Raw genomic sequence first — 22551 nt, forward strand, 5'->3', positions numbered from 1 at the left:
AAGCAGGTGTCACAATGCTTATATCAGACAAAGTAGACTTCAAGATAAGGCAGGTAAAGAGAGAAATAGAGGGCCAATATAGAATGATCAAAGGGACACTCCATCAAGAAGAAATAACGTTTATAAATATCTATGCACCCAACACAGGAGCACCAAAGATCATAAAGCAACTATTAACAAACCTAGGAAAAGATATCAAAAATAACAAAATAAGAGTAGGGGACCTCAACACCCCACTCACATCATTTGACAGATCATCCAGACAGAAAATCAACAAGGAAACAGTGGAATTAAATGAAAGCTAAACCAGCTGGACTTAATAGACATATAAAGAACACTCCATCCAAAAACAGCAGAATACACATTCTTCTCAAGTGCGCACAGAACATTCTCAAGGATAGACCATATGTTGGGAAACAAGGCAAACCTCTATAAATTTAAGAAAATTGAAATAATAACAAGCATCTTTTCCAATCACAATGTTATAAAGCTAGAAATTAACTACAAGAAAAATGCTGAGAAAGGGACAAAGATGTGGAGACTAAACAACACGCTATTGAACAAGCCATGGATCATTGAAGAAATTAAAGGAGAAAGCAAAAAATATCTGGAGACGTATGAAAATGGTAAGATGCCATACCAACTCATATGGGATGCAGCAAAAGCCATATTAAGAGGGAAATTCATTGCAATACAGGCACACTTTAACAAACAAGAAAAATCCCAAATAAATGATCTCAAATTACACCTAACTGAATTAGAAAAAGAAGAACAAACAAAGACCAAAGTCAGCAGAAGGAGAGAAATAATAAAAATCAGAGCAGAAATAAATGTTATTGAAACAAAAAAGGCAGTAGAAAGGATCAATGAAACAAAGAGCTGGTTCTTTGAGAAGATAAATACAATTGACAAACCCCTAGCCAGACTTACAAAGAAAAAAAGAGAGAAAGCTCAAATAACCAAAATCAGAAATGCAAGAGGAGAAATAACAACAGACTCCACAGAAATACCACAGATTATAAGAGAATACTACGAAAAACTATATGCTAACAAAATGGATAATCTAGAGGAATGGATAAATTCTTAGACTCTTACAACCTCCCAAAGCTGAATCAAGAAGAAACAGACTATCTGAATAGACCAATCACAAGGAAAGAGATTGAAACAGCAATCAAAAGCATCCCAAAGAATAAAACCCCAGGACCAGGTGGCTTTCCTGAGGAATTCTACCAAACTTTCAGAGAGGTTTTAATACCTATCCTTTTCAAGCTATTCCAAAAAATTAGGGAGGATGGAACACTTCCTAACACATTCTGTGAGGTCAACATCACTCTGATACCAAAGCCTGACAAGGACAGCACAAAAAAGGAAAACTACAGGCCAATATCGCTGATGAACATAGATGCAAAAATTCTCAACAAAATTTTGGCAACCTGAATTCAGTAATTCATCAAAAGGATGATACATCACGATCAAGTGGGATTCATACCAAGGACACAGGGGTGGTTCAACATCCACAAATCAACCAACGTGATACACTACATCAACAAATTGAGGAATAAAAACCACATGATCATCTCAATAGACAAAGAGAAAGCATTTGACAAGATCCAACAGTCATTTATGATAAAAGCTCTTAACAAAATGGGGATGGAAGGAAATTACCTCAGCACAATAAGGGCCATATATGACAAACCCACAGCCAACATCATACTCAATGGGCAAAAACTGAGCGCCATCCCCCTGAGAACAGAAATAAGACAAGGATGCCCACTGTCACCACTCTTATTCAACACAGTACTGGAGGGTTTGGCCAGAGCAATTAGGCAAGAGAAAGGAATAAAAGGAATCCAAATAGGGAGTGAGGAAGTGAAACTCTCGCTGTTTGAAGATGACATGATCTTATATAAAGAAAATTCCCAAAAATCCATTGGAAAACTAATAGAAATAATTAACAACTACAGTAACGTGGCAGGGTACAGAGTCAACTTACAAAAGTCAGTTGCTTTTCTATACTCCAGTAACGAACTTACAGAAAGAGAACTCAAGAATACAATTCCATTTACAATCGCAACAAAAAAAATAATGTACCTAGGAATAAGTTTAACCAAGGAAGTGAAGGACTTATACAATAAAAACTATAAGATATTACTGAGAAAAATTGATAATGACTTAAAGAGATGGAAAGACATTCCATGCACGCGGTTTGGAAGAATAAACATAGTTAAAATGTCCATACTACCCAAAGCAATCTACAGATTCAATGCAATCCCAATCAGAATCCCAATGACATTCTTCAGGGAAATAGAGCAAAGAATCCTAAAATTCATATGGGGCAACCAAAGACCCAGAATTGTTAAGGCAATCCTGAGAAAAAAGAACAAACCTGGAGGCATCACCATCCCTGACTTCAAAACGTACTACAAAGCCATAGTGACCAAAACGGCATGGTACAGGGGCAAAAATAGGCACACAGATCAATGGAACAGAACTGAAAGCCCGGACATAAAACCACACATCTACGACAGCTAATCTTCGACAAAGGTGCCAAGAACATACAATGGAGAAAAGACAGTCTCTTCAATAAATGGTGTTGGGAAAACTGGACAGCCACATGCAAAAGAATGAAAATAGACCATTATCTCATGCCACACACAAAAACAAACTCAAAATGGATCAAAGACTTGAAGGTACGTGCTGAAACTATAAAACTACTGGAAGATAATATTGGTAATACACTCTTTGACATCGAACTAAAAAGGATCTTTTCAAATACTATGTCCTCTCAGACAAGGGAAACAAAAGAAAAAATAAACAAGTGGGAATTCATCAGACTAAAGAGCTTCTGCAAGGCAAAAGAAACTAGGATCAAAACAAAGAGACACCCCACCAAACGGGAGAAAATATTTGCAAATCATATATCAGACAAGGGGTTAATCTCCATAATATAGAAGGTACTCACACAAACGAACAATAAGAAAGCAGACAACCCGATCAAACAATGGGCAGAGGAGACGAACAGACATTTTTCCAAAGAAAATATACAGGTGGCCAATAAACACATGAAAAGATGTTCAACATCACTAATCATCAGGGAAATGCAAATCAAACCACACTAAGATACCACCTTACGCCTGTTAAAATGGCTATAATCACTAAGACTAAAAATAACAAATGTTGGAGAGGGTGTGGAGAGAAGGGAACCCTCACACACTGCAGGTGGGAATGCAAACTGCTGCAGCCACTATGGAAAACAGTATGGAGATTCCTCAAAACACTAAAAATAGACCTACCTATGACCCAGCTATCCCACTACTGGGTATCTACCCAAACAACTTGAAATCAACAATCCAAAGTCACATATGCACCCCTATGCTCATAGCAGCACTATTCACAATAGCCAAGACATGGAAGCAACCCAAGTGCCCATCCACCGATGATTGGATAAAGAAGATGTGGTATACATACACAATGGAATACTACTCAGTTAGAAAAAAGACAAATTCATCCCATTTGCAACAACATGGATGAACCTGGAGGGAATTATCCTAAGCGAAATAAGCCAGTCTGAGAAAGAGAAACACCAGGTGATTTCACTCATATGTGAAATAGAAACAAGTAAAGTACTTGGACAAAGAAAACCGTTCAGTGGTTACCAGGGGAAGGGGGGGTGGGTGGGCACAGGGGGTGAAGGGGAGCACTTATGTGGTGACACTCAAGAAATAATGTACAACTGAAATTTCACATTGATGTAAACTATTATGAACTCAAAAAAAAAAGAAACGCCCACATTTGAACATACCCGAGGGCTCCCTGCAGGAAGGAGCGCCTGTCCTCTGCCTCTGTCTGTCTCCCCATCTCCCTTCCTCTCCTCTTTGCTGGCTTCTCACAGGCCATGCCCTGCTCCTGAGGTCCCACCAACTCCCTGCTGGCCGCTGAGTCCTGCCTCCCAGCCCGGTCCTCCAGTGCTCCTGGCTTCCCGACCCTCATCCTCCCTTTACTCACCCAACTGCCAGAAGCACGGCGTCACTCTCCTTGGACAAATGACAGCATATGCTATGATGAGTGTCTGGAAGATGAAAGGTTTTTCACACTCACTAGGACGGCAGGTGGGCTTCCCGCACAGCCGCCATCAGCTGCCCCCTTCTCGCTGACCACCCCGACAGACAGACCTCTCAGGTGGATTCACACTAAATTTGGCAGGTTTTCTCCGGGCTGTCAAGCGGCCTGCCTCTCTACCTTCTCGCTATTTCTCCTCCGCGGTGCTGGCTGAACAGCTTTCTCTAAAATGCCCCACCGCCACCGCCACCAACCCAGTCTACAGTTCATCCGAAATATCTGAGAAGCTGTTTGGCCATAGAGCGCAGTTGCTCAGGATGTGAGCTCTGGCCTCCGACTAGAGTTCAAATCCCGACTTGGCCCCTTTCAGCTTGAGCTGAAGTTGTGCAGCCAAGTCCTTTCACCTCCCCGAGGCTTGACTTCCTCGCCTGTAAGATGGGGGCAACGGTAATAATAGGGCTGATGGGGGTTTCAATGAGACAGTGCACACAGAGGGCTTCCACGGTGCCTGTCATGGAAAGACTCACATTAATAAATATTGGCTGTTACTACCCCTCGTTGGGCAGACCAAACAGCCCCACAGTTGCACTAACTCCCTTATTCTCAAAGCCTGCTGCAATGGGACCCTGGCATTCCACGGGTTAGAAAGCACCAGAAAGGTGGCTTTTCCCCTAATTCACAGGAGAGAAAAATCAAGATGATAAAATTGTCTCCATTTTGAGTTTTTTCTCTCACTCATTTTCCTCTAATCTTTGGTCCTCCTGTCTGCATGTACCAGAATTTGTCCCAGGCAATACCAGATATGAAACAAAAGAATGTGTTTTCGTTATTTTCACTTTTAAAAAAATCCTTATTCTCAACCAAACAGAGGGGGCGGCTGCACAATATTGTGAATGAACTAAATGCCACTGAATTGCACACTTTGATTCATTTGGTGCTATGTGAATTTCATATGTGTGTATATATACATAGATAACACACAGATACACACATATGTAGACATATTCCATCTATCTGTATATATATCTCTTTCCTTCCAGAAGAAGATCAGCGCCTTCCATATCTCTACGTCCTGAATGACCTGGGACCTCTAACCGCCCTGCTGCTCCCATTGTAAGAGCAGCTCCTCGGCCCCGGGAGGGATGGAGCACCGCCCCGGCCCGGAGGGCGTCCGCCAGCTCGGCTCTGGGGCTGTCCCGCTGAGTTTGGGAGGTCCGAGGGAAGGACTCTCACTCAAGCTCCCCAGGATGCCGCCGCCGCCGTGGTAGAACACGATGCCGCGCCTGAGGGTGCAGGAGGATGCCTTGGGCTGGTACAGCCTCACAGGGATGGTCCCGTAGCGGAGGTCGGTGACCCTGACATCCGGGTCCTTCTTTAGCGGCTGCAGATCATGCACGAAACGGACAAATTCCGGCATAGAACAGATTCTCAGCTTCTCAAAAATCCTCCCCTGTCGGCGAGAGAAGAGAAAAGGTGGCGGGAAGAGCTTCAGCGTGTGCTGCGCTGGGGTCCTCCGGCCACACGTGTCCCCTGCAGAGGGACAGAGGGTGGGCTGGACCACAGCCCAGCTCTCGACCCCCTTTGTGCCCCCCACACACCTGCAGAAAACCTGCCCCGTCCGGGCCCCCGCTGCCGCAGCATTGGCCTCTCTCTGTCCTCTCTCCCTGGATCCCGGGCACCCCAACCCTACAAACCAAGCTCCTGGCTACCCCTCGAGTCCCTCTATCTGGAACTCCTCCCACCTCAGCCTGGACTGGACAGCTCTTCCCAGGGCGGCCCCCTGGGACCCCCCCTAGCCAACATGGCCAGCCCAAGCCTTTGTTGCCATTTTTAAGACACGATAACCACATATGTTTTTAAAAGGGATAGGAGGCGGCTCCTATCTTTTAGAGACACCTATTGAAATATTTTTAGGTAAAGAAATACAGTGTCCAGGATCTGATTCATAAGAAAGTAGGAATGAGGGAAAAGACGGGGGCTCAGATACAAGACTGGCTGGAGTCAGTCATCCTGGAAGCTGTAGGGGGTACATGGGGGCCTTTTTTATACCTTTCTGTCCCCTTTGAGATATGTCTGAAAGTCAGCATAATAAAAAATAAAAACAAACAAATAAAGTGGGCTCTCCCCAGGGCACTCTCTCCCCAGTGGTTCCTAACCCTTTTCTGTGCCAAGGCCATTCTGGCTTTTCATGAAGCCTATGGACCTTGTCGCAGAATGTTTTGAATATATCAAATAAAATACGTAGGATGACAGGGGCTGGCCTGATGGCGTAGTGGTTAAATTCATACTGTCTTCTTTGGGGTTCTGGGGTTCGTGCGGTCAGATCCCAGGTTCGGACCTACACACCACTCATGAAGCCACACTGTGGTGGTGTCCCACATACAAAATAGAAGCAGACTGGCACAGATATTAGCTCAGGGACAACCTTCCTCAGGAAAAAAAAAAACAAAGAAAGAAAGAAAGAAAAGAAACATATTTTCCATATTTGATTTCTGTCAGCCCTCTGGACAAGTGTAGCTAAACCTTATGCACGGGGCCGGCCCTGTGGCCAAGGGGTTAAGTCCTGCTTAACCACTTTGGCAGCCCAGGGTTTTGCCGGTTCGGATCCTGGGCACAGACCTAGCTCTGTTCCTCAAGCCACGCTGAGGCGGCGTCCCACACAGCAGAGCCAGAACGACCTACAATTAGAGTATACAACTATCTACTGGAAGGCTTTGCGGAGAAGAAGAAACAAAAAAAACAAGAAAAGAAGAAGATTGGCAACAGATGTTAGCTCAGGCCCAATCTTTAAAAAAAACACGTTATGGTCAACCACCACATGATTCTCACCATGATCTATTTACACTATTTTATTAAATGACACACCCCAAGAACGACGAGGAGAATCTGACTATATTCCATAAACGGTTTTCCGTCTCTCAAAAGCAACAATATATATAAATATTTAAAGTCCCATTCTGTAGTTTTCTCATCTGAACTAACGTACTAACTTGCTATGTGTCTCTTTATTTTGTCGTTGGCTTTTTCTAGCTAGCAGGTAGCTAGTATTGGGGGCCCCAAATCCAGAAAAATTCATTCCTATCTTCACAGCTTCACAAAGTGGGGAACGCTGTGAAGACAGTAAGCAGGGAGGCAGGGCGCGGGGAGCGGGGGCCGGCCTCCCTTTTTTCCTGTTAACTGAGAAAGAAATTCTTTGAATTTTGTGTCCATTAGCCCAATCCAGCTTGAGAAGCACCGGGAAGAGGTTGAGAACCATGGGGGACCTAATATGATTTTTCAGGTTTGAGAATATACTGTCAGCCACCACCGCTACGATATTAATGTTAGTTGAACTAGAAACTTCCAGCATGTGCTTTCCCAACTCCCTCCTTAGCCCTCGGACGAGGGCACAAATCAAACGCAAAACTCACCCATGTCATCAACAGCTCGAGGAGGCAGTGCAGGACCCACAGCTTCAGCGGGTGGCCGACCGCCGCAGGGATGTCGGCAGTGAGGAGCTGGCTGCAGACGACCCACAGCCCGACCCCCAGGGAGAACACGCAGGCTGCCCCAGGGAGGACCAGGAGCAGCAGAGGGAGCACCATCGTGCTGCTTCCACCACGGAAGAGGCTGAGAGAAGGCCGTGCTCAGCACAGGCCACTTAGGACACAGTTCAAGGCCCACAGACCTCCACTTACATATCACAGCCTGCCCTCCTCAACTCCCACAAGCATTGGCCCAGCCCAGGTGAGTCACAGGCTCAGGTGAGGACTCTAGACAGCGCCCATGCAGAGGAAAAAATGGCTGATGCAACCTGACCTAGCTAGAAATGGGAGCTTCGAATTTCGAGCTGGCATCCTGGCACTGCTACTAGAAATGGTCTTGGGTAAGTCACCACAGACATCCCACACACTATTCCTTCCAACTGCCCTCTGACCTCATCACTGCCCCTAGTTCCACTCTGGCCACACTTGCTGCTCCTTAGCCTTCCGAGGAGGCCCCAGGGCCTTTGCACTGGCTGTTGTCTGCCAACATTCTTCCCTCAGACATCAGCTGGGCTTGACTCCTCCCCTGCCGCAGGTCTCTGGGAGGATGGAAATTTTTGTGTTCTTTGCTTTATCCCCAGAGGCCACGTCAGGGTTAGGTATTCAGTCAGTGCTCAGCCATTGTCTATTGAGAGAAAGAATGAATGAACAGGCTTTGTCCTTCTCATCGTAAAGCAGGAAAATGGAGCTCACCTACCTTTCCAGATTAGGTTAGAGATCGATGCCAGGGTTTGGAACCTTCCCCAACAAAGGAGTCCTACGTGCATGGTCATAATGATGTCTGCCATCCACTCCGGGGCCAGAGTAGTGGTTCTCAGGCAGGAAGATTTTACCCCCAGGAGACATCTGGCAACGTCTGGAGACATTTCTGCATTTCTGGTTGTTACAACTTGGTGAGGGCCAGGGGCTAGTACATCTGGTGGGTAGAGGCCAGGGATGTTGCTACACATCCTGCAATGCACAGGACGGCCCCACAACAGAGAGTCACCTGGTCTGACATGCCAATAGCACTGAGGCTGAAAACCCTGAGTCAGTGAGACATGGATTTGAATTCTGGCTCTGCCAAAGGCCAGCGTTCTGATCAGGAGCAACAGACAGCCAGCCCCACCATGCCAGGGTCTGATCCCTGAGTCACTCTGGGAGGTGAGCTGCCCAGGAGGGGACCAGCCAGGAGCCTCTGTCCGATGCTGCGTGATCAAGGTGTGCAGGTCTGTCGTGTGAAGCTACTGAGCCGCAGGGCTGTCTGTTACGGCAGCCAGCCCCTCCTGGTTCGCATCGCCGCCACGGCAGCCCGAAGCCTTGGAAGGGCTTCCACACCCCAGAGTCTAAATTTAGTTCAATTCTTGATCCCTCTTGCTTATGTCCTTGTGCTTATACTCTGACTACGTGACACAGGACTCCCTCCCAGTAAAGCCACTGACTCTGGTGCACGAGCTGGGCATCCCTGCCACCAGTCTGGGAGGGGCAGCGAGAGAACGCAGACTGGTGGACACCTGGGCGCTTTGCCGGCTCTTCCCCCAGACCAGCGCCGCGACACTGCGCAGTTACTTGCCCTCTCTCTGCTCTGAGTTTCTGCACCTGCAGAGGAAGCTGAGATCCTTCCTCTGTGCCAGATGCTGAGCCAAACCCTCTGGGTGTGTTAGCATGTTAGTCCTCCTTCAGTCCCTTAGGGAGATGCCATCCTCGTCCCCGGGGAAGGAAGCTCAGCCTGGGTGAGGGTAAGTGGCTTTCCCTAGGTCACGAAACTCCTAAGCAGAGGTTGGGGGTGGAGCTGTTATGCGAGGAAGGGTCTTCCAGGGCCTCTTCTCTTGAGCAATGCCAACATTGCCAGCAACAAAGACAGCTCTCCTCACTGTGCATGGTCATCCTGCCTCCTGTCTGGCTCCCACAGACCAAACAGTGACAGACTCGCGGGAACCCTCACCCCGTTGCGTAACGGGTAGCTGGGTTACAAATCTGTGCTGGGGTAAGATTTATTTTATGACAACGGAAAAGAAGTCTACCAACTGCTGAGACCTACTGATTTTTAAAGTAGCCTTTATTTTTGTAATTACACGTCACGTGTGTTCATTTTGGTATGTTGCCATCCTGACTTTTGTCCCATGCTAGCGGAGCTTAAGCTTCAGGGTCCCTCACCTCCAGGACAGAGCGGTGCCAGGCATCACATAAGACTTCGGGAGTTTTGTGGTGTTTGTGGTATATACAGCTTTCAAAAATTTGTAGTTTGCTATGATTTCCCTTCTCATCCTAACATAGATTCACACTGGAACCTAAATTGTATCCATAATTTTGCATTTCTTTTCTTGAAGAAAACCCTCAAAGTTGCAGTAGCCCCACAAAACCTGGATCCAACACAGGGTCTGTGAGTGTGTGTGTGTGTTCGTGTGAGTGTGCGTGTGCATGTTTAAATGGGAGCATATGAGATACGCCCTTCGGAACCTGTTCTCTCCCCTCAATAATTTTCCATGTCAATAAATGTAATTTGATGATGTAATCGTCAGTGATCATGGAATATTTCGTTTTTCTGTGGTTTGTACCTGCTATCGTGAAGTTAACCAATCCTCCATTGTCAGACATCTACATTGCCTCTGGTTTTCCCTAATTCTTTTCATGATTCTCAATTATTTCTGTGGAATAAGTCTCTAAATGCAGAATTGATAGGTGAAACAAAAATATCTTCAGCTTTTGATACATATTAACAAGTTACCCTTAGAAAAATTCTATCAATTTACACTCCTACCCAAACTAGACCCTAAAAATGTTGTTTCCAGTACTCTCACCAACACTGAATATTATCATTATGAATGTTGAATTTGGCCAGCTTTTGTGTCTTCTTTAAATGATGTCTTGGTCTTGTTTTAGCTTGCATTTCTTTAAATCCAATGAAGTAGAATATTTTTCATGTTTAATTGGTTGAGTTTCTTCTCTTGTGAATTCATGTGAATTTATTTTGTGTGTTCACACTCTTTTTGTATTTTTCTGTTTTTATCTTTTTTATTTTTTGAGGAAGATTAGCCCTGAGCTAACATCTGCCACCAATCCTCCTCTTTTTGCTGAGGAAGACTGGCCCTGAGCTAACATCCGTGCCCACCTTCCTCCACTTTATATGTGGGACGCTTATCACAGCATGGCTTGCCAAGCGGTGCCATGTCCGCACCAGGATCCGAACCAGCGACCCCTGGGCCGCCCAAGCAGAACGTGCCACTTAACCGCTACGCCACTGGGCCAGCCCCCATTTTTGTTTATCTTTTTGCATTGACTTCAAAACTATTTGTGAGGCTATGTTTCTCTAGTTGTTTGCCTTTTAACTTTGTTTATGATGTTTTTCTGTTTCTAATTTTATGCAGTGAAATCTGTCATTTATTCTCTTATCATGCTTAGAAAGATCCTTTTAGAGTACATGAAACGGTATGGCAATAATTTTGAAAATGGAGGGGCCAAGCAGTTAAGTTCTCGTGCTCTGCTTCAGCGGCCCAGGGTCTCACTGGTCTGGATCCTGGGCGTGGACGTGGCATTGCTCATCAGGCCACGTTGAGGAGGCATCCCACATGGCACAGCCGGAAGGACCTACAACTGGAACATACAACTATAGCCTAGGGGGCTTTGGGGAGGAGGAGGAGAAGAAGAAAAAGAAAAAAAAGGATTGGCAAGAGATGTTAGCTCGGGTCCCAATCTAGGAAACCAAAAAAAAGAAAACGGAGGATTTCCGTGTCAAAATATAAACATGTGAATTTCAGCAAAGTGGAAAATACAAATAGATCGACTATATGAGAGGAAGTGGAAAGTCTGTTACCACTCAGGTACATAAACATTAAACCTTTCGTATGACAGGAAAATCCAGGTGCAGAAGTTACGGCATGAACACGGCGGTGTAAGTTTGCTATTTGTTTCCCTTACTCACCTGGAAATCATACAAAAGCACAAGCAGAAGGAGGGTTTACACAAGAATAAATACTGAACCCTTTTTGATTTCCTGAATGTATTAGTTAGGGTGAGTGATGCTAGCTGCCATTACAGATGATCCCCACATCCCACGTCTTGATCGAATAAACGTTTATTTCCCCCTTACAACACAGACGTTCAAGTGTTTGGTGAACAGCCAGACCGTGTGGTGATCATGGGACCCATTTTCCTTCCGTCTAATGGTCTGCCATCCCCTGGGACCTCACACTGCTCCACCCTCCTCTGCACTCTCTGAACCTTGCCAGGGGATGGAGGAAGAGGATGATCACAGAGGAAGGCAGGGAGGAGAACTAAGGTCCGGGCCCAGAAATACATCCCATGGGCCAGCACGCATTTACCTAACGCTGGGACCCTGGGAAACGCCAGCCTGCCACATGCCTAGGACGAAAATGAGATGGAGATTGATGACCTCATAGGGCCTTTCTGCCACACAGCCTTTCTTCCCGAAGTGGGTAGACATTTAACATAGGGAATTGGAAAACTGCTGGCAGGATAGAGGGAGCAAAGTCGGGGAGGGCAGACTTCCAGTAAACAGGACCTGCAGGTGGCCAGGAAACCATTGCTGTTGATCTCCACAACAGGAAGCGGGTGACTCTCCCGAGGACACCTGGAGCCACGGGCAAAACTTCCTGATAAATGTCTGGAAGACAAAGGATAATCAACAGACCCAGTCTACTTTTACGCAGCCCTAAATGCCAGAGCCGGGACAGTGCCTGACGCGCTGCAGGCGCTCCGTAAATATTTGTGGTATGGTTGAAAAGAGGGCAAAAATAAACGGTTTCAGTCTCACGTCGAGGCTTGTATCGATTTTCTATCTCCGAGCTTCTTGCATAAGGGTCTGGGCAGAACCTGGTCCAGCCGTTCCCTTGCAGAAGACATTTCGCAACTACAATGGGCTCCATGCGTTTGTGAATGAGGGAGTAGAATTTACAGCAGACCCACAATAGTTCTAAAAGGGACTGATGGGGAACCAGCACCTGGAAAAGGGAGACGATGCTGCTCCTAAGACCTAGCCCTTTGCTGGAGTTGCTTGGAGCTTGGTTTTTAGAATAAAGGTTAATGAGCTGTTGCGAATTTAAAAGAAACTATGCTAATTGCTGGTAGGGACGGCGGGGGGGTAGAAAGGTCCAAAAGGCAAGATCATCAAACGCTGACTCTGTTCAGCAAGTCCAGCTTTTGACAGCTGTATACTGAAGACCACGTATTTTTTTTTTTTTTTAAGATTTTATTTTTTCCTTTTTCTCCCCAAAGCCCCCCGGTACATAGTTGTGTATTCTTCGTTGTGGGTTCTTCTAGTTGTGGCATGTGGGACGCCGCCTCAGCGTGGTCCGATGAGCAGTGCCATGTCCACGCCCAGGATTCGAACTAACGAAACACTGGGCCGCCTGCAGTGGAGCGCGCGAACTTAACCACTCGGCCACGGGGCCAGCCCCGAAGACCACGTATTTTTGAAGACCTCTATTATTGCATAGTCCAGAGTGGCTGTACCATTTTACATGTCTACCAGCAATGACTGATCCAGTTTCTCCGCATCCTTGACAACATTTGATGTTATCACTATTTTTCATCCAAGCCATCCTGATGGCGGTGTGGTGATATCTCATTGTGATTTCCTATACGTTTTGATTATTTCATAGCTATAACAAGAGAATATAAGTGATGCGTAAACTGTATAGTACCCATCATCCCGGCACGGGGCAGGGGAACGTCGTTCCATTACTGCACACATTCATGTTTCTGCAGCAAACCTACGGACACTCACACACGGGCAATAAATCAGGGCAGTAAGCACCGCGATTTAAATCCAAGAGTGCCAATGCATGAGCTGGGGTCAGATTTGGCTGCCAGACGAGTCATGAGAAAATTCTCAGTTTTCCCACCTGTCTGGATATTGAAATTGCAGATAAAGACTTTGGGGCCTGTTGATAAATAATTCTAGATGGCCTAGTTCCATTAAGGCCCTCCTAGAATGGATTCAATAGACAGTAAAAAGGCTAGGCTAGGGAAGATGGCGATCATTCATTCTTTCATTCATCTGACCAATTCTTGTTGAGTACCTACTATGTGCCAGCAAATGAGGCTCTTCCTTTACGAAGATGGGTAAGGGCAGCACCTCGCCTGGGCTCCCAAATACCCCACCCCCTCTGGGGTAGAAGAGCCTGGGCTCACTGGGGCTGGGGGACACCACCTTGAGCTGGAACAGCCTCACGGGTATTGTCCCAACTTCTCAAAAATATGCCCCTGTTTGAAATGGGGGAAGAGAGAGAGAGGGACCACTCGATGGGTTTGGGGACAAAGCAATTCTGTTCAGCCGGCTGGTACCACCCAGCCTTGCTGCCTGCTTGAGGGGAGGTTTTTGCACAGACAAAGCCACCATTCTGGATGCACTCTGAGTTGGTTTTCCTCTTCAATGGGTGATTGATTATCAGAAGCTACTCCTAAAGCTCTAAGAGGTAAGGTGGATATGACGAAGAAGGAAAGGGAGGAGATTCCTTCTTATGGGAAAGAATTTCCTCTTGATTCTGTGCCGGCTCTCAACTCCCTTCTGACCAGCCAGGACCTTATCTCCAAGATACTTTGGTGTCTTCATTTCGTTCTTCATCCATTTACTCAAGAAACATTTGTGGAAGGCCACAGTCCCCACGATGACCTCTGTGGACCCTAGGCACGCTTCTTCACGGGTGCCTTCCTCTACAACAGAGCCAAATGGATGACCCAGAATTTGCCATTGTCTTTGGCCTCTTGTAGCACAGACTTCGCAACCGGAAAGACCTGTATTCAATGCTCACTTCTGCCTGAAGCTGTGTGACTTTCGCGTGATCAATGACACCTGTCATCTCATTTACTTCACCAACCAAGTGGCAATGATCCAATGTACCTGGCAGGATTTCTAGCTGCATTAAATGATTTGTTTTTGGAAATTAGCATAGAACGCCCTCTGTCAAGGCTAGTTGCCTTTCCCACAACTTCTTGAACATCTGCCATGTGCCGGCAATAACTTGGCGCTACCCTCTCTAGATGTCACAAAGGCAATTCTCAAGGATACGAGGCCACACGTAAGCCCATGGTAACGGTAACTTGAATCCTGAAGATGCAACAGGTGCAAACTGGAACCTGGCAGCCACAAATGTCCCACAGAAATTAGTTGGTTAGCTCTGTTACCAGCCGTGGCACGGACTGAATTAGGGAGCTCGATCAGTTATTCTCTAAACAGGGTCATCTGCTCAAAGGCGGTGCAGGGGGAGTAGCCTCCAGTTGGCGTGTGTGTACCTGTGGACCCTCCACACGGCTTGCCATCTCATTCAAGGAAATACCAAAGACTTTAGACCGTCCTCAGGGTCCCACACGGTTCACCACCCCATAGCCCTCTCTGACGCCACTCCCTCCCCTGCTCACTCTGTCCTAGCCACGCTGGCCTCCTTGCTGTTCCCCAAACACACACGCCCTTGGGACCACTCTTCCCCCAAGATGCCCGTGTGCCTCCCTCCCACATCTCCTTCAGCAATTGCTTGAAGTGCCACGTCTCCTCAAGGCTGCCCCATGCTCACCATGACCCCTCCCAGACCAGGTATTTCCCACCCCTGCCTGCCTTTTCTTCTCCAGAGCACCCTGTCCGCCCAGCACACTGTCTGCTTCACTGTCCGCTGCGCGTCCATCTCCCCCCACCGGCAGGGAAGCGCCGCGGGAGACTAACGTCCTTTCCATGGCCCGCAGTGCCCCCAGAACCCTGTGGCAGGCCGGGCCCGGAACATGGGCTCCATCTGTGCCTGTCGGATGCATAATTCCACACCTCTCTATTCCTCCTCTGGAAAATTTGTGAGGACTAGACACAGTGCTGTCCTTAGCTCAAGAGATGTGCATCTTTATATATATTTGAAAATCCCGGAAAATGACCCATTTTTGTTGTTTTCTTTGCCAATTGTCCTGAGGACAGGATTTCCTGAGCCTCGCCCAGGATCGGGCTGGTGAGGCCTCGGCCTTCCTGCAACTTGTTTCTAGGCCACCTTCCCCCCACGCCCTCCATTCAGCAGGGCGCCCGGCAGAGAACAGGTACCCAAACAATGGTGACCGAATGGAAGACTAATGAGATGAATCTAAACGCATGGGGTGGTGAACACAAACGTGCCACCAACCCCCCAAAAAGGACACGTCAGACAGCCCAGAAAGTCAACAGCAAAATGAAATCAGGTCCAGCTTTGGTTTTATCAGAGTCAGAGAATTAAAAAACTGAAAGGGAACCCATTTTATAGGTGAGAACACCAAGGTCCAGAGAGGTTAAGAAACTTGTTCTGACTCTCCTAGCCCAGCTAGCTACGGGCAGATTTAGGGTTCGGCCGGCTAATTCAGCAATCTCTCCATTTGACCCGGCGGCCTCAACAGTTAAGTCAAAATTTGAATATGGGAATTAACAAATGTTTAAATGTGTCTTCACTTTCTGTAACTAGGTTGGCATCTCTTCTTCTCTCTTAGATGGACCGTTTTTGCTCATTTATCCCTCACAACAGCCTTTGTGAGCCATCACCCACTGCCTAGACCAAGGAGTCAGGCAGTGTCAACTTGTGCACAGCTGCAGTGTGCACGCCATTTATATCATTTCATTTCCTTCTATTTCTATAATGAACTTCCCAGGTGGGCATGGTCCCCATTTCCTGCCGTTTTTTCTGCTGGGCAAGCTGAGTCTCAGGGCATCCAGTAGAAAGGGGACTTGAACCCAGCTGGTCTGCCCGACCCCAAAACAAAACCCGTAGGGTTTCTTTCTATTCCCCTGGGCTTCGCAGCCTGGGTGCCACTGGCATTTGCAATCGGATCGCTCTTTCTTGGGGGATCGTCCTGTGCACTGCAGGGCGCTGAGCAGCATCCCTGGCCTCTGCTCACAGATGCCAGTAACACCTCCCCAGTAGTGACAACCAAAAATGTCTCCAGACACAGCCATATGCCCCCTGGGGGCCAAAATCACACCCCACCTCCCTCCCGCCCCCGTTGAGAACCACTGCGCTACATGGTGCGGCCTCTGGCCTACCACACAGCACGTGACTTGACACGATCCACGTCACGTGGCCCCTCTACCACACGGATCCTACTTGGCCCGCAGTTTGGCATAAGAAGGCGGTTTACCATGATGCTCCTCACCGCGTGTTCCGCAGCCAGAACGCGTTCAAATCCTGGCTCCACACCTAACTAGCTGCTGACTTCAGACGAGTTGCTTAATCTGCCAAAGAGGGAGGATAATACTACCGGCCTCAGGGAATTAAGTGAGATTAAATGTACAAATACTAGTGTAGGGGATCAGAAGATGCCACATCCCGAAATATGCTAGTTTGGCATCAGGATTACTGTGACCTGAAGACGATTGAGACACAGTGACCCAGAAGAAGCCCTGTGCTCTCCCTCATTCGCCTAAAAGCAGGACATAAGTTTCCCTTCGGGAAGATTTCTCCCCCACTCGGAAGGGCAGAAGTAGGCGACTCCAGACTCTGACCAGCCCCAAGAGGAATCCACGTAACAAACCTTCCAAAAATAGCCCTTGTCTTCCATTCGCTTCCCCCTTACGCTTGCCTTCCCACAGTTCGCAGCCCCTAAAAGCCTAGACCCCTTTTCCTCTGGCTTGTCACGTCTCTACAAATTTATCACGCTTTGTCAAAATGGTAGATGAGCTCTCAGGCCTAACCACTTCTTTAGAGCTTTCACTTCTTTCTGGGAAGTCCCCCAAGCCACGTAAAAATATGAATATCAAATTGAATTTGCATGCCTTTTCTCCTATTAATGTGCCTTTTGTCAGTTGAATTTCCAGGCCCAGATGCAGATCCTAAGGAATAGAGGAAGCATGATTTTCCTCCTCCACACCATGAAAGATAGCCTTCCCACTGACGGTAACGCTTGCCTGGGAGATATTAGAATCCAGTGCCGTGTTTCATGACCGCTGGTTCTAGCCATCCAAAGCTGATGGACAACCGTGGACTCTGAGCTCTGGCAGCATGCCAGACTCTCTCCTCCCACACTGAAGGCCCTTTCCTGACCAACCGGCAATAGGACATGTTTTCATTTTGTTTTGTTTTGTTTTGTTTTTTGGTGAGGAAGATTGGCCCTGAGCTAACATCTGTTGCCAATCTTCCTATTTGTTTTCTCTTCCCAAAGCCCCAGCACATAGTTGTGCATCCTAGTTGTAGATCATTCTAGTTCTTCTATGTGGGACGCTGCCATGGCTTGATGAGCAGTGTGTAGGTCTGCACACGGGATCCGAACCTGTGAACTCTGGGCCACCAAAGTAGAGTGCACAAACTTAACCACTCGGCCATGGGCCGATCCCGATAAGACATGCTTTAACCAACTGAGGCTAGACTTACACACTCATTGGACCGCTATGGACTCTCCTCCCCAATTTCTAGCATATAAAACCCCCAGTTCTTTCCCATCATTAAACTGCTCCAGACTTTCTTCACGGCTGACCGCTCCCTTGCCTGGCAAGTAAATAAATTCGGAGCTCACTCTGATGGCCACTGTACTGGCCATTGACTTGCCTTTAACAAGCCCTCGGCCCAGTGCCTGGCACATAATTAGCGCTCAGTGAACGTTAGCTAGTCCTGTTATTACCATGTGGGCCTGTGCACACACCCTCCCCAGGCCCCTCTTGTCTGATCTGAGGTTCTCACTCCCTTAGCCAGACAAAGTTATTAAAAAGCAAAACTTTACCCCTGGTATTGTCAGCAGGAAGATGCCGTGCAGGGGCCGAAACTTCTCTGCGTGGCTGATGGCAGGAGGGATGTGCCCACCGAGAGCCCACATGCTGGCCCCCAGGCCCAAGATGCACCGAGCGGTGAGGGGGTCCGCAGTAGGGTATTCCCGGCGCTCTTGTTCCTTGACGGCGAGCTGAGGAGACACTGTCCCTAAAGAGACTTAGTGAAACTCTCTCCCCACACACCCAGCACCTTATAATTTACCAGGTAGCTCAGGGCCTGTCACCTCCTGTAGGCAGAGGCCTTGCCAAATTCAAAATGCCCCACGTAAGATGTCAGCTTCCTACCTGGGGAAGCCCTGTGCCTGCAGGAGTGGAGCCCTGGCCCCCGGCCCCAGGGAGGGCATGCTGAATGACTCCCTCCTGCTCAGGACATGGGCTGCAGGGGGCCCTTCTGGGTGATGAACCCAAGTCCTGGCCATGTTCCTGGGAGACAGGGGAAACTTGCAAAAGTCACATCAGGTGGCCTGTGGCTCTTCTCTCAGCAGTAAAATCAGAGATGAGAGAGCTGGCCTGAGTGCCACTTTCAGCCAGGGTGAGGAAGAACAAATCCCGGGGTGTGAAGCATTCAGCCCACCCTGTTCTCCCCAGTCCTGTCCGTAGTCACTGGCCTGAGCTTCTCAGGTTGAGGAATCAGCTTCATAGTCACTCCTTGCAGTCGCCATGTTTTTTATTTCCTATGTTCTGATGCTCTGATATCTGGGGCCCTGCTGCCCCAGAGGGGACTGCCCTCCTCGGCTCAGCCTCTTCCTAGAGATAGTAAGCAACTGGCCCGGAATGTGCTTTCCAATGCAAAACTGCAGGTCCAGAAGCCACGCCCACAAGCACCTGCTCCATCCAGCTGTCAAACTCCAGCCACCAGCCACCTGCCCTAATCACCCAGGGCCAGGTGTCAGGCAACTAGAGGCAGCCCCCAGGCCCTGGAGCCACTGAAATTATTCAAACTGGCCAATCGTAAGTCTGCTTCCCCCCCCTCGCCTGTGCCTTCCCATGGAAACCACAAGGAGGGCGCTTGCCCACAGTCCCCGGCTCCCTCTGCCTCCTGACTGACCCTGCTGCTCTCCACGTGGACCGACAATGCTCCCATGGCTCCTCCAGCCAAAGCGGGCCTTACTGGGTCAGGTGACAGTCTCGCCTCAAGTCCAGCTCACAGTGGCCCACTGGTCCGGAGATGCTCGCATTTCTTAAGTCCCTAGTCCCTGAATTTCTAACTGCAATAGTTGTCCTCGCAAACCAGCAGTTCCCACATCGGCTCTCTGACCAAAGAGAAGAGGGTCAGGGGGTAGGAAGGGCTGCGTGGAAGGCCCTGGATGCCCCCTCCCCACCGAGTTAGTAAGCTGGAGGCAGGGCTGCGTCTCACAGGGAACTGCAGAGGATGCGGCCACCGGAAGAGCCGCCAAAGAGGCACTGGCCGCATCCCAATTTAACTCACCAGTTTGGAATGAGCAGAAATCAGACGATCTTGGAGCATGACTGTGGATGATCCTAAACTTACTCACGCAGTGACTCCAATCGCAGCTGCCCTCTCAGCACAGCATGTTCATTGGAGCACGTAAACACAGCCCCCGGCATGAGTAGTTCTTGCCAACTACCAGGTTAGCCCACTCCAGCTTCAAGCATCCTTCAGAAAACAGGAACTATTTTGCTCAAAGATTTTACTACTTACAGCACACAAACAATGAATTCCGTGTGAGCGTTGGTTCTCCTTGCCTCTGTAGTCCCATGGGAAGGACAGAGAGAAGCCCAGGAGGACGGTGTGCACACAGCACGGCTGCATGGCAGCTGAGGAACGCTGACCACAGGGAACCTGAATCTTTTATAAGGATGCACACTTGCCTGAACTTTTCCCATTATTTTTTTAATGAATAAACTTTATTTTTTAGAGAAGTTTTAGCAAAATTAAGCAGAGAGTTCCCTAGTATCTCCTCCTACACATGCAAATCTCCCCCACGATCAACATCCCACGCCAGAGAGGGACGTGTGTTACAACCAATGGACCTATGTCCTGATTGCCCAAAGTCCATAGTTCACATTAGGGTTCACTCTCGGTGTTGCAAGTTCTAAGGGTTTTGACAAATGTGTAATGACGTGTGTCCACCCTTGTATTATCACAGAGTACCTATTCTTCCTTCTCCCCCTGCAACCCTGGGCAGCCACTTGTTCTTTTACTGTCTCCACAGTTCAGCCTTGTCCAGAATGTCATATAGTTGGAATCGCACGATTCTTGTACGCATATACAAGAGTTCTTGTATGTAGCTTTCTCCAGGTTGTCTTCTTTCACCTAGTAATATGTATTTAAGCTTCCTCCATGTCTCTTCGTGGCTTGATAGCTCCTTTCGTTTAGTGCTGAGTAATATTCTGTTGTCTGGATGGACCAGTTTATTTATCCATTCCCCTAATGAAAGACATGTTGGTCACGTCCAAGACTGGCATATGAATAAACCTGCCATAAAAATTGTGGGCTGGTCTTGATGTGGACATAAGCTTTCCATTCATTTGTGCGAATACGAAGGAACACAACCACTGGATCACATGGTAAGAGTATGTTTAATTTTGTAAGAAACTGCCCAACTGTCTTCCAAAGGCGCTGTACTATTTTGCATTCCCACCAGCAATGGATGAGAGTGCCTATTGCTCCACATCCTTGCCAGCATTTGGTGTTGTCAGTGTTTTGGATTTTGGCTGATCTAACAGGTATGTAGTGATATCTCCTTGTTGTTTTGATCTGCATTTCCCTAATGATGTATCCTATTGAACATCTTTTCACGTGCTTACTTGTCATCTGTATATCTTGTTTGAGGAAGTGTCTCTTCAGGTCTTATGCCCATTTTTTAATTGGCAAATCATTGAGTTTTAAGAGTTCTTTGTAGATTTCGGATAGCAGTCCTTTATCAGATGTGTCTTTTGTAAATATTTTCTTCCAGTCTGTGGCTTGGCTTCTCATTACCTTGACATTGTCTTTCACAGAAGCTTTTACTTTTAATGAAGTCCAGCTCATCAATTATTTCTTTCATGGATTGCGTCTTTGGCGACATATTTGAAGAGTCCTCACCATACCCATGGTCACCCAGACTTCCTCCTATGTTCTCTCCTAGGAGTTTTGTACTTTACGTTTAGTCTATGACCCATTTTGAGTTAATTCTTATAAAGGGTATAAGGTCTGTGTCTAGGCTCATATTTTTTTTGCACGTGGATGTCCAGTTTTTCCAGCACCATTTGTTGAAAGGATTACCTTTTCTCCACTGTATTTGCTCCTTTATCAAAGACCGGTTGACTATATTTATGTGGGTCTATTTCTGGGTTCCATATTCTGTTCCATTGATCTATTTGTCTACTCTCTTGCTGATGCCACATTGTCATAATTACTGTAGCTTTACAGTAAGTCTTGAAGTTGGGTAGTCTCAGTCCTCTGACTTCGTTTTGCTCCTTCAATCCTGAGATGGCTATTCTGGGTCTTTCATCTCTTCATGTAAACTTCAGATTCAGCTTGTTGGCTGCCGCAAAATAACTTGCTAGCATTTTGATTGGGACCGTGCTCGAATCTATAGATGAAGTTGAAAATAACTGATGTCTTGAAGATAGTGAGTCTTTCTATTCACAAATATGAAATCTCTCCCCATTTATTTAGTTCTTCTTTGATATCTTTCGTCAGAGTTTGGAAGTTTTCCTCATATAGATTTTGTGCATATTTTGTTAGATTTATAGCTAAGTATTTGTTTAGGGGTTTAGGGGTGGTAATGTGAACTGTAATGTGTTTTTAATTACAAATTCCTCTTGTTCATTGCTGGTATGTAGGAAAACAATTGACTTCTGCATATTAATCTTGTATCCTGCAACCTTGCTATAATCCCTTCTTAGTTCCAGGAGATTTTTGTCAGTATTTTTGGATTTTCTATGTGGATGGTCAGGTCATCTGCGAATAAAGACAGTTCTGTTTCTTCCTCCCCAATCTGTATACCTTTTATTTCCTTTTCTTGTCTTATCACATTAGCCAGGACTTCCAGCACAATGTTAAAATGTGGGGGATATCCTTGCCTTGTCCCTGATCTTAGTGGGAAAGCTTCAAGGTTCTCACCATTAAGTACATTAGCTGTAGGTTTTTTGTAGACATTCTTTATCAAGTTGAGGAAGTTCCCTCCATTTCTAGTTCGCTGAGCTTTTATCGTGAATGGATATTGGATTTTGTCAAATGCTTTTTCTACATCTACCACTGTGATCAAGTGATTTTTCTTCTTTAGCCTGTTAATGTGATGGATTACGTTAATTGATTTT

At 47.0% G+C, this 22551-nt stretch overlaps 1 protein-coding gene across 2 annotated transcripts in view; it reads right to left on the reverse strand.

The window, feature by feature from the left end:
* Window positions 1-20145, reverse strand: part of AADACL3 (arylacetamide deacetylase like 3) — a 29259-nt gene extending 9114 nt beyond the window's left edge. Inside the window, exons 1-4 of one of the 2 annotated variants that reach the window (XM_044769717.2) lie at window positions 19712-20145; window positions 18237-18424; window positions 5293-5509; window positions 4006-4069 (exon numbers count right to left, since the gene is read on the reverse strand). In XM_044769717.2, the coding sequence (XP_044625652.2) occupies window positions 4006-4069; window positions 5293-5509; window positions 18237-18329 (374 nt within the window). In that variant the 5' untranslated portion in view covers window positions 18330-18424; window positions 19712-20145. Of the gene's footprint in view, window positions 1-4005; window positions 4070-5292; window positions 5510-7469; window positions 7722-18236; window positions 18425-19711 lie in introns of those variants that run through there. The other variant, XM_014836256.3, reaches the window with a different exon arrangement.
* Between the last annotated feature and the right edge of the window lie 2406 nt (window positions 20146-22551).

The sequence above is a fragment of the Equus asinus genome, chromosome 5 (genome assembly GCF_041296235.1).
Source record: "Equus asinus isolate D_3611 breed Donkey chromosome 5, EquAss-T2T_v2, whole genome shotgun sequence".
Lineage (NCBI taxonomy): Eukaryota > Metazoa > Chordata > Mammalia > Perissodactyla > Equidae > Equus > Equus asinus.